General features: G+C 39.1%; 1 protein-coding gene across 1 annotated transcript in view; it reads right to left on the bottom strand.

Annotated features, from left to right (window-relative positions):
• The window catches only part of LOC127635327 (ribosomal protein S6 kinase alpha-3), a 53,377-nt gene that overhangs the window by 12,185 nt on the left and 28,381 nt on the right, over window positions 1-12,811 (bottom strand). Inside the window, exons 3-8 of the mRNA XM_052115270.1 lie at window positions 6,508-6,624; window positions 6,069-6,150; window positions 2,023-2,103; window positions 1,827-1,906; window positions 1,267-1,373; window positions 765-802 (exon numbers count right to left, since the gene is read on the bottom strand). Of these exons, the coding sequence (XP_051971230.1) occupies window positions 765-802; window positions 1,267-1,373; window positions 1,827-1,906; window positions 2,023-2,103; window positions 6,069-6,150; window positions 6,508-6,624 (505 nt within the window). The remainder of the gene's footprint in view (window positions 1-764; window positions 803-1,266; window positions 1,374-1,826; window positions 1,907-2,022; window positions 2,104-6,068; window positions 6,151-6,507; window positions 6,625-12,811) is intronic.

Raw genomic sequence — 12,811 nt, forward strand, 5'->3', positions numbered from 1 at the left:
AAACATTTATGCTCCAAAATGTTTTGAAATATTTAATGACTAGTCAGTCCACTAAGCAGCCTTCTTTGGAACATCCCAGGCAGCTATATTCTATGAATACAAGTGACAGTTCAGGCTAAAAAAAGCAATTTTTCAGGATGGTCCAGCTAATGTGCATGCACGTTCTCGAATTGAAGGACAGTAGATATGTTAATTATGTCACACTCTGAGCAACTAAGAAAATTGGAAACTTCCAAATCGTACTTGGATTCAGACCACAATATGCTTCCATAAACGGTGAGTTTGTTGTGCAATTGTGCTGGTCCGTTTGGATTTGTCCATGTGAATATAATCACACAGAGGGTGCACAAGACTCATCAACTGTAAATGCAAGCTAATTTCCATTAATATATATTCAATCATCAGCTGCATTTACATTAAATCCATTTAAACCAGTTTCAATTTGCACTTGCATTCTTCTCCTTGTCAAATCTGCTGTTCACAGTAAAAGGATCTGTTAAAGTAACAATGTCTGTTAAAATTTTCTGTGCATCCTTCATTTCAATCTTCCACAAAAAAAAAAAAATGTCTGTGTATTAGCCCAATGGATGTCACCTTGTCACATTAAAGTATGAGTGTGGTTTACATGATCATAAACCTCTATAGAGGGAAGGTTAAACCATCTGTCTGCCCTCCCATGAGGCTGCAGCCGAACGGCATCAACACTAAACCCCCAAGGTGGCACAATGCTAATGCAGCCATTCCAGAAATCTGAAATTACCTACCTGTCAGCTTTATGTGGCCATCCTCATCCAGTAGAATGCTGAAATTACACAGATTCACAGTATTAGAAAGCAATTTACCTGAGTATGTGCACACTCACACAAGGGTCTCCTTACTTTCTATTGCCACTGCCACCCTGAGACATGAGAACATATCTTTTTATGCCACTGTTACTACTACAAACATTATTTTTATTGCCCTATTCTCTCTAGACATAAATGTGATTTATGGATGACCTTAAAGACCAGCAGTGCGGAAAGATGAAAGCAAGAGAGAATGAGTGTTTTAGTGAAAGAGAGATAAAAAGTAAAAGAACAAATAATAAACAGTATGGAAAGAAAAACACAAATTATGTAATGCTTTGAGACTCATTTATGGCTATAGTCTATTGTACAAGTATAAAAGGTCATACAGCTTTTGTGCTCTGCAATGATTGTTTATTTTAGCACAAGACACTCAAATGTTTTATGATCTACTCTGGGTGTATATGGGAACATTCATTACTTCTCTGGTTTGAGGTCTCTGTAGATGATGCCCAGTCCATGCAGATGGTCCAGAGCCAAAGCCAGTTCAGCCAGATAAAACTTCACATCCTCCTCTGTGAACATCACCTGAAGACAGAGAGGACATTGTTACCTTACTTTAATAAACAGACAACCACACACACATGTTGGTCTACCTATCATTATGAGGACTTTCCATGGACATAATGATATTTATACTGTACAAACTGTAGATTCTATCCCCTAAACCTACAGTTGCTATTTGGCTTTGTAAGGCAGTGTTTTATGTTACTGCTGAACAGCAAACACATTTTACTTTGTATTTTCATTAATGTCAGATGGCAAAGGCTTTGAAGAACGTACCCGTGTGGGAGAAATTGATTAAAGTATTGCATTGGAAAGTAATTCTTACTAAAGTTCAGCACTATTTTAAAGTGGTGGAAAGTTTTCATTCCTATTATTAATTTTTAATAACTATTGGCCGATTAATCGGCAATCGATTTTCCCACCTAAGTTATCATTATCGGCAAAACCCACTATTGATTGACCTCTAGTGTTTACCTCTTTTGACAGTCGAGTAAAAAGATCCCCGCCTCTTAAAAAGTCCAGAATCAGATAGAGCTTTCCTTCAGTCTGGAATGCTGCAATTACACAAGATGAGAGAAAGAGACAAAGAGACAGAGAGAGGTTAATTCGTTTACAGAACATTAGGATGAGAGCTGTTCTTCATTCTGATTGGCCAATGACCAGCACTCACCATAGTGTAGCTTAACTATAAAGGGATGATTAACCTCTACCAGGATGTCCCGCTCCATCTTGGTCCTGACCCGGTCTCGTACTGAAAACACACACATAAACACGCTAAATGGCTCTGCTACTGAAGGGTTAGTTCACCCAAAAATGAAAATTCTCTCATGATTTACTTACCTTTAAGCCATCCCGGATGTGTGTGACTTTTCTTCTTCAGCAGAACCGAAATGAAGAATTTTAGAAGCCCATTTCAGCTCTGTTTGTCCATACAATTCAAGTAAACAGGTTTGATGGTCCAAAAGGCATATTTAGGCAGCATACAAGTAATCCACATGACTTCATTCGATCAATTAATGTCTTCTGAAGCAAACGATAGGTTTGTGTCAGAAACAAATTGATAATTAAGATACTTTTAACTTTAAATTGTTGCTTCCAGCCAGCGCTGGATTGCTGTTTGAAATGACCTTGATGTTCGTTCCTCTGTTGTAAAGTTCCAACTTCACACGTGAACGCGCGCCATTGTGCTTACATCACGCAACGGTAACGTCATGCGTCGACTGCTTGCAGGAAGCGATATTTAACAGTTAATAAAGTTTTAATTATCTATTTATTTTTTACAAAAACTTCAGTCCAGGAGACAATAATTGATCGACTGCAGTCATGTGGATTACATTTATGATGCCTAGATATGCCTTTTGGACTGTCAAACAGCCACCAGCACTGTATGGACAAACTGAGCTGCAATGGGCTTATAAAATTCTTCACTTCGGTTCCGCTGAAGAAGGAAATTCATACACATCTGGGATGGCTTAAAGGAAGTAAACCATGAGAGAATTTTCATTTCGGGGAACAAACCCTATAAGAATATTGCTGTTAAGTTCACTAACAACACTTTCTCTCCTCAATAAAAAACTCTCCCCCCACCCAGAAATCTGGCACATCAGTATCAGACAGATGGCACCGGATGACTAATTAAATAAAGGAGAGAGCAAGAACATGCAGTGCAAGAGACACAAGAGTGTGTGTGTGTGGGGGGTGTGGGGGGGGGGGGTACAGATGTGTTTATCATGTGGAGTTTTTTTTTCTTCCCATTGCTGAACAGCAGATATCTATTTACAATCTAAAACATCTACATCTGGGAATTACATAACCAAAATACTGGAATAAACGGAAGCGGTTACTGTGGAAAGAGTGAGTGCTTAGTGAATTTCTGCATTATTTCGAGTCCCACGTGATAATGAGACTTTTGAACTGCATGCAATATCTCGCCTCGTACACCTGCAAAACTTCCTGTCGAGGGCAAAAACAATTCATTTGCACTTTTGGCAACAGGGTTACAGCCAACTAAAACTAAAAACAAGCAATGATGAAAATATTCAAGCACTCTTTTTTAATGTCTGTATTTCAAGGAGACACAAATTTACTAAATTAAATCCAACAGTTTAGACTTCACAGTAAATATAACAATACAAAAAAAAAATTTGAGCTGGATATCACAAACTACCTGAGGACATGATACACCACTGGTTTAGATGATTTAGATGGCCTGCTTGTTCATCAACTGAACTATATAAAATTCTAAAAATACATACATATATAAATACAAGTATATAAAGTGTTGATATAGTAAAAAAAGAAACACAAAATATCAACATACAGTACACTTTATGATTGCATTGGCAAAGCCCTACCAAAATCTACTGACAGATTTATCAATCAATAGTAAACAATTTTTAATTTCTATTTTGCGTAAACATTGGATATTTTGAAAATTGGACTATTATATGTGCTTATTTAATTTCACTAAGCAATTCTGAGTACATCCTATTTTTGTCACTAAATTGTATTATGTATAAATTAAATCAACATTATATCAGCCATCGGCCACACAGGACTCTTGATATCTATATCGCCATCGGCCATTAAAAGGACTGCTGAGAGGATTATTGGTTACCCCCTGCCCACCCTTGAAGAACTCTTCCAGAGTGAGGAAAAAGTCTGGAAAAATCACTCTGGACCCCACTCACCCAGCCCACTACGCTTTTGAACTGTTGCCTTCTGGTCGACGCTTCAGAGCACTGAGCACCAGAACCGTCAGTCACAGGAACAGTTTTTTCCCTCAGGCTATCCATCTCATGAACGGTTAATAACTGCCCCATTGAGCAATAATTATGTGCAATTCACAGTTTAGTCTTTTTATATTTATCAAACACATCCTGCCTCTTCTGCCATTACATTCCCTTGAACTGTATATGAACTTGAACCTGCACTACGTATGCATGCATGCATGCTGGTATATATGTATGTATGTACGTATGTGTTTATGTGTGTGTATGTATGTAAGTATACAGGGCTGGACTGATAATCTGGCATCGGCCACGAAACGGGCCATGATAAGCTTTGGTGGTCGATATCCCCAATGCAGTCTGCAGTAGCAACCACGGAGGTGACACTTCCCCCGTGTGCTGGTATTTATGGCGGGAACCCCGAGCCACAACCAATGCCCATGCCTGCCAAGGTTAACGAGCCAGTGACCATGCCTGTAGCCTCGACCGTCCCAGAGCCAATGGCTGCCTGTAGCCTCGACCGTCCCAGAGCCATTGCCTGCCTGTAGCCTCGACCGTCCCAGAGCCAATGCCTGCCTGTAGCCTCGACTGTCCCAGCTATTAATTCATTTGCACTTTTGGCAACAGCGTTACAGCCAACTAAAACTAAAAACAAGCAATGATGAATGTAGCCTCGACCGTCCCAGAGCCAATACCTGCCTGTAGCCTCGAATGTCCCAGAGCCAATGTCTGCCTGTAGCCTCGACCATCCCAGAGCCAATGCCTGCCTGTAGCCTTGACTGTCCCAGAGCCAATGCCTGCCTCTAGCCTCGACTGTCCCAGAGTCAATGCCTGCCTGTAGCCTCGACCATCCCAGAGCCATTGCCTGCCTGTGGCCTCGACCATCCCAGAGCCAATGCCTGTCTGTAGCCTCAACCATCCCAGAGCCAATGCATGTCCATGCTCATGACCATGGAGGTTGTTCCCCAGTCTCTGCCCATACTCTTAACCATGGCTCTTAGTCCAGAGTCTTCCACGGCTTCGCCCCTCACAGCCCCACCTTCCACAGCTCCGCCCTCAGAGTCTTCCATGACTTTACCATCTAACAAAAACTACCTACTGACCCGGTCCCTGCTCTGCGGCTACCTCCCAGGCCTCCTGACAGTCTACCCCTGTCCTAAGGTTACCTTCCAGGCCTCCTGATCACTCCCAGTCTCTTTCCTGGCCACGGGATTGTCCGCCTATCCCTCCTGGACTCCATGGTCTTCTCTTGGATCCTCCCAGTCACCTGTTTCCTCCTGCCCTCCTCCACCTTTAGGTGCCAGGAGTCAACTTGTAAAGGGGTTGGGGGGGTGTAAATGTCACAGTAACAGTGTTTCAAAGGACTGTTATTTTGAAGTAGTTTTTCGTCCGTTGTCTTCTGTTTCCCCCGGACTACGTTTCCCAGAATGCACTGTCCTCATCACTGCCATCTGTTCCCCATCATTGTCCCATGTTCCTGAATCTGTCATCAGCCCTCTTTTGTATAATACCTACTAGTTTAGTTCCATCATTGTTGGTTCTAGTTCGTTGTTACATTGTCAACCCAAATGACTGCCTAGTTTTGTATCCTTTAGTCATCGTGTTCTGTGTATCCTCGCCTTCTTGTCATTGTCAATTAAATGATTGCTGCACCTACAGTATATCCTGCTCTCTTGCCTCATCCATACAACACATGACAATATGTGTATATATATATATATATATATATATATATATATATATACATACTGTATATTAGTCTTTTTGTGTATTCTGTATAAACTTTATTTTCTATTCAATTTATTTTATTCATTTTTTTAATTATTGATGCTATATTGTATTGTTGGGCATTGGAATCTCCTGTCACCAAGACAAATTCCTTGTATGTGTAACCATACCTGGCAATAAAGCTGATTCTGATTTCTATAAAGCCCAAAGTATAAATCCACAAAGCATACATATATCAGTTGACTACTTTACTTTATACCTTTCAGAGTGGCTTTCTTCAGCACTTTCATTGCATAAAGCTGTCCTGCATCAGGGCCTGTTGTTTTCTTCACCAAAAATACCTGTGATGTTTCCAGAAACAAACAAAATCATGGCTTCATCAGAAACAATAACAAAAAACACTTTAAAGCAGGATATTCTATCCTTCAATTTTTCCTGAAAACACAATTAGTCATTGTGCTACACCACGCAAAGCTCATGACACTGTAACTATAGTGACCACTGTAATTGTTCCATGTGTAATTATACTTAGACTGTCCTTACAACGAAAATTACTTTTGTTTATGAGAATATTTATTTAACATTTGCGCATGACAGGCTTTCATCTGTGTGCTCATGCTGATTACTTCTAAAAGTCTAATGGAAACCCACATACTGTACACACGCCAAACACTGAAAATACACCTGATGTAACGCACCTTTCCAAAGGAGCCCTGTCCAAGCACCTTGCGGAGCTCGAACTGTTGTGGGTCGGCCTTTTCTGAGCCTTCTTTCACATGGTGTGTGATGCTGATCTCTTTAACAGACACTTCTTCCTGGAGAGGAAACAGAAAAAGGAGAGAATTAAATAAGCAAGAGTCAAGACACAGGGTTGGTAACCGAGAACCAGTTCTTATTTAGAATCGGTTCCATTTAAAATAAAATAAAAATACAAAAAAATAATGATTAGCATGACTTTAGGTTCCTTTAATTGTTCTTGATGTAGATGGAACATCATACTCAAATACTCTGCCAGTAATTCTACTGTAGTGTTTATAAAGTGCAAAACATTTAGCACAACCAGTGTAGTCTGATTCCCAGACAGATTATTCCCGGACAAAGAGCCAGTTCTTTTTAGTGAAGCAAAACACTTATGAATCAGTCAGAGCGGTAACTGAATTGATCTGACTCTTACTGAACCACAAGATATTAATTTTGTCATGTCTGTCTTGAAATAAACCAAGAACTGTTACCGTGTTAAAGCTCTTGAGACATAAATCAGTGTAAGCTACTGACTGACTGTTCTTATGACAATGTATTTTATAGAAGTACAGTTATTTTATATAAATAATTGAATGAATGAAAAATATTTTAGCAATTTATATTTAATATACTGTATAGTACCAATCTTTGGATTGCATTTATTCTGCAGTAAAAATAAACACATTTTTGCAAGCATTGTATAGGCCTACATATATTGATATATCTGTTCTGTTGAAATTGAAAATGATCTCATTTGGCAACAGAGTGCTGAGGGCAAAATAATTTGATAACATTTTTATTTCTAAACATTTCTTCCTCATAAGTTTCTGATTCCCATCCCACTAAGAAACATGCAAATGAATGCCAAAATTTAAGTGATGTAGATCCCACAATCAAAAGTCCAAACTAGTTAAAAAAAATAATAAGGTACAAAAACTATCATCAGCCAAAGAGAAAGCACTTCTTCTGCAATCTGGCACTAATAAACCAGAGTAGACATAGCCAGGCAAGTAAATTAGACTTTTATAGCACTTTTTATATTGTTTCAAAGCAGTTTTACAGACAATCATGCCTTAATGTCTTAAAGCCCCCAGTAAGAAAGTCAAAGACGAGTGTGCCAAAAAAACTAAAACAACAACTCCATAAGATGTTTATAATATTGTTTTAATTTCACGTATCATGGAATTAACAAATGGATAGAAAATTAGCAAATTCCCGCATGCAACCGGTGAGCAGCAAAGTGGTCACAAACGCATCGTTCTCACCCACGCCACGCACATCACAGCCGTGCCATGCTCTATCCCACGTGTTCCTGGGCGCGACAAGGGGCTCTGTGCCCTGCTCCATGCCTGTTGGAGGAGGAGGGGTTGAGCCCCGGCAATCTCCCTGCAGTTTGCGCCTGCCGCTGGGCTTCTGATACAGAATGAAAGCAAGACCTTACTATCTAGAAAGCTCATGTGATGGACAGCTTCCCACACGGTTGCCATGACACCGCCCCCAATCCTCCTGCTCCATCACAGTACTGGTGGGTGTGTAGAAGGGTGACTAAAGACACAGCCTCACTCTTTTCCTCCCACTCGCTCTCTCTCTCTCCCTCTAATCCATCAGCTTTCCATCTCCACACGGTGAGATGATGTCATCTTGTGTTGGCGTACCGACAAAGTGGCTCTCACCAAACTGATGAAACTTTATGAGTGCAGACAGCCCTCCACCACTCAACATACTGAGACCTAAACAACAACAATCCACTAAGATGCATTAAGACACACTAGTGTCTTAAGAACATTCATCTGAAATTTGACCACTCAATCTGAACAAGTAGAGGAACAAACCGAACACACATCACTACATAATTTTTACGTTTTCTAAAGAACATGTGAGTGCTGCTTGCCTGTCCAGATGCAAGAAACTCTTTCAATGAATGTTCTAGGTTCAATAAAAGTAAAGCTCATTTAACAGCATTTGTGGCATAATGTTGATTACCACAAAAAAACTAAATTTTAACTTGTCCATCCTTTATTTAAAAACAATATAGTTAAATACACTCACAAAAGCATACACAGATACATACAAAACATACATGTTCACATGATTTTAGTCTGATAAAATCACAATCACACAAACACGAAACCCTGTAATTACAGTAAATTAGTGTAAATCATGTTAACATACTGTATATAAAGTTTACATCTGTGGCTAAACTTTTGAATGGTGTGTTTTTTTTTTTTTTTTGCATTTATGGACTAGCCCCATTCACTTCCATTGTAAGTGCCTTCATTTTTTGTCAATGATTGAAATTATTCCACAAAAGCTGTCGATTGAGCTTGTATTGAACCCAGAACATCCCTTTAAGTACTGAATATCCTTCTTTATAATTTTTTGTAAATTGTCAATAAGGTTTTTCTTAACTTGAGGGGTTTCTGGCAACCTGCTACTGGTCCCTAGATATGACTCGGGATCCTCTTTTAATGTAAGTCAACATTTTGAAACCCATTTTATCACCTGCTTCAACAAACCATTCAATTTGAGGTATCATTCATGTCCATAGTACAAATGGTGTGTGATGAGTTACATGACAAAATATAATACTTATGGTTAGGATTTTTTTCAAATTAGACTAATAGCCATTAAAAAGAACAATTTAAGCGGAATGTTAAAAATTGCATTATACAGTTTTCTACTACTAGTACTAGCACTACATAGAAATCCAATATGCAGTATGTAAACATTGCAAAGTGTGCAAATATTTTGCATGAAATAACTAGATAACCTACTACAGTTGCTAAAATGTGAAGCATTCACCCCCAAGCACACTCAATCATTTAATTTGGGAAGTTATGGCACATTTGACACCAAATTACAAACAATTACTGTATTTATTTCACAGCGGATAACTGGACATCCCCTCTTATGTAACCATGGACAACACTGTCAAGTGACAACAATGTTGCTTACTACAGTTTAAAGCATTTATTGTTGCATTGTGTATTTTATTTCAAATACTACAAGTAAAAAAAAACTGTAGGCAGTAAACACTGCATAGTATGGTATTCCATTCTGAATGAAACTTAAGACTTGCTAGGCTGCTACAATCCCCTTGTGTGAAGATCACAAGAATTGCGTAAAGATCTCTGTCCACCTCAATGAGGACCCCCAAATTTCCCCTTTCCTCCTGTCTCAAGTGTTATCTCTAAAGTTGATGGAACCATAAATACCTCAGAATCCCGTGGAGAGTGACATGGAACCGAGGCCAGCAAACGCTCCATCCTGTTCCAGCCTAGATCAGTCTGGCATTGTGCCAGCCTGGCCTCTCTCAGAGCAGCCAGCATCCTGCCATGAGGTGCTGGAACTCCGTCCAGCCCTGACAGCGTTTCTAACCTGAAGTCCAGTAAGTCTACTATATGACGGTGTAGTCGCCTTTGTCTAGTCCAGTCTGGTATGTTTGTCTCTAGCATCAAGCAATAGGATTTATAAAAACTAGTTTCTGTTGGGGCAAACCAGTCGTCCTCAACTTCAGATGGCTTGGCTTGATAGGTTCTTGCCGAGAAGCATGTAGAATCAGGAATGGGTGGGCAGGAATTTTCTCTGGAAGCATCCAGAACTCAGCAAAGCACCAATGCAATCTGCGTTTCCCTGACATCACTTAGCAACTTCTGCTTCATGAACGAGAGAAGCACTAAACCAATCGGCAGCTGAGGGAGGCAGAATGAATCCGCTGTTCACCTGCACCATGTTAAGTACATAAACACATCCAACCAGCAGCACCTCCCTGCCTCTCTCTCGCTTAGCATAATTCACACTTCATCTAAATGAGGCCAAAAATGGAAACTGATACTTCAGAATGAAAATGAACCTCTAACGCATTCAGATACAAGTAAAAGTTACCATATTTAAGTGGCATCAACTAACATTAACTAAATATCTTTAATTTACAACAGTTCTTGATGGATAATTAACATTGAACCCTTTTGAATACAGACATCTAAGCACAGTGATCTGGTTCAGATGTCAGAAAATGGCTAAAGGATGGGGCCTTTATTCCTGCCTGGTGTATGTTTATGTGATTGTGCCTGATTCTTCCCTGATGAAGAGGAAAGCTAAAGTCTAGGGTATTATGTGCATTGTGGTGGAAAGGTTTTGTTTTGGACTGGTATTTAAGAGGCAGTGATTCAGAGTGCAGATGGCGATGATACAGAATGCACATGTGCCATTATATCACTGACTTAAAGAGCACCTGTATACAACACACACACACACACACACACACACACACACACAGCATTTATCAATATCTCATGCCATCTTTTATTTAAAAATGTAATATTCAAAAGGTTTCATTTATTTATATATATTCTAGTGCCTACTAAATCTGTAGTGTATACAGTACTACTAGGTTTTCAAACTTTTTGATTCCAAAGACCCCCAAATACTGTATGATGATACCCTTTTGACGGCCCCCTTCCTTTAAAGGAATATTCCAAGATCAATACAAGTTAAGCTCAATTGACAGCATTTAAGGCTTAATGTTGAACACCACCGAAATAATTTAAAAATCGTCCCTTCTTTTCTTTAAAAAAGCAAAAATTGAGTAACAGTGAGGCATTTACAATGGAAGAGAATGTGGCCAATATTTCAAGGCAGAAATTTGAAGCTTTTATCTTATTTGAACATTAATTATTCCATTAAAACTTGTGTATTATTTGAGCTGTAAAGTTGTTTAAATAAAATTTTACAGTGATTTTATGGTTTTGGGGTTGGTTGACATTACATCATCACATTCAAAAATTAACTTCCATTTTAAATGCCTCACTGTAACCTTAATTTTTGCTGTTTTTAAAGAAAAGGAGGAATGAGTCTAAACTGTTATTTGTGGTAATATATATATTGTCACAAATGCTGTTGTTTGGGATTAACTTGTATTGAACAAAGACCTATTTATACTGTGTGAGGAAAATAGGAGTGAAAAAATTGTAGATTTTTTTTATACAATGTGTTGTTTTTCCCCCTACATTTGTAATAAACATATTAACACGTATATAAATGCTTATTTTCAGAAACTATCAAATAAATGACCTATGTAAAGCATACTACATAATAGGGCATACAACAGCCAAGAGCATGTCACCTCTGAAAGTCGATTTTTGGATTCTCAAAACGTTTTTTTAAATTTAGATTTTTTTTTTGAACAACTGTAAACATTAACTTATTGCTAAAGTCCCATTAGTTCATATGTGTTTTTTATGTAATTAAGTGAATCAGCCACACTTTAAATAACCATGTAATTCATAATTGTAAGCCACCAACAACATGATATATTGATCCAAAAGGGAGATAACATAAACAAAGGTCAAATGGCAAAATAAATAAAATAGAATGAAAAGCAAGGACACAGAGTCTGGTCGAGCATCTGAGAGCACATTAAATAAACTTGACTGTAAACTGTAATTCTGACTCATCATCACTTCATTTAAAAGGCACCTTGGGCCATTAAATACATTAATAATGGAATCACTCTGAGGACACGACAGCCTGACCTCTTAAAATCAGATTTTTCCTCTGGTGTTCATTTGTTACTTGCAGACAACTCTCATTACAAACATAATTCATTTATGCATATTCAGCCTGTAGGCCATAATATTAGTTTGCTGTTGATAAATAATTACTCAAATTGAAAGGGAAAGAAAAAAAGAGACACAAATTAAAAACATACAAAAGATGTAACACCATACAAAATCAACCAAAGAGTCCCTCAAACTTGTTTTTCTATAATGTCCATATTGGCTCATTTCCATGCTTACAAGCAAGTGTCTGATACATGCCTTCAAGAGGTACACGTCAGCATTGGAGACAAACCGAAACCCAATCACTGTCCACAGTGCGGCACTCACCGATTTGTAGGGAAACCTTTCAGGCTCCTTTTGAAAGAGTCTCCGCAGAGTCTTCAGTCGACACTGCAGTGTGCGGACCACCGCCTCACCGAAAACCAGTGTCCAGGTCTTATTGCACCCCATTGCACTGCCACACCTCTTCTGCCTCTGATCTGGAGGGACACTGTCCAAGGAAGTGTGTGTGCCACGATATGCAAAGGCTGTAAGGAGTGAGTGCCTGTATGACAATCAGTGATTCACTGAGGGGGGAAGCCCAGTCCTGATGGAAGGGAGTGCTAAACCCAAACTTGGAGATTCCCCTCTCCCAACCCTCCAATCCCTCTAGCACACACTCTTGGAGATCCCCACACACTCTCACAGCTGACCAGTCACA

This window comes from Xyrauchen texanus, chromosome 42 (genome assembly GCF_025860055.1).
Source record: "Xyrauchen texanus isolate HMW12.3.18 chromosome 42, RBS_HiC_50CHRs, whole genome shotgun sequence".
In the NCBI taxonomy this organism is placed as follows: Eukaryota; Metazoa; Chordata; class Actinopteri; order Cypriniformes; family Catostomidae; genus Xyrauchen; species Xyrauchen texanus.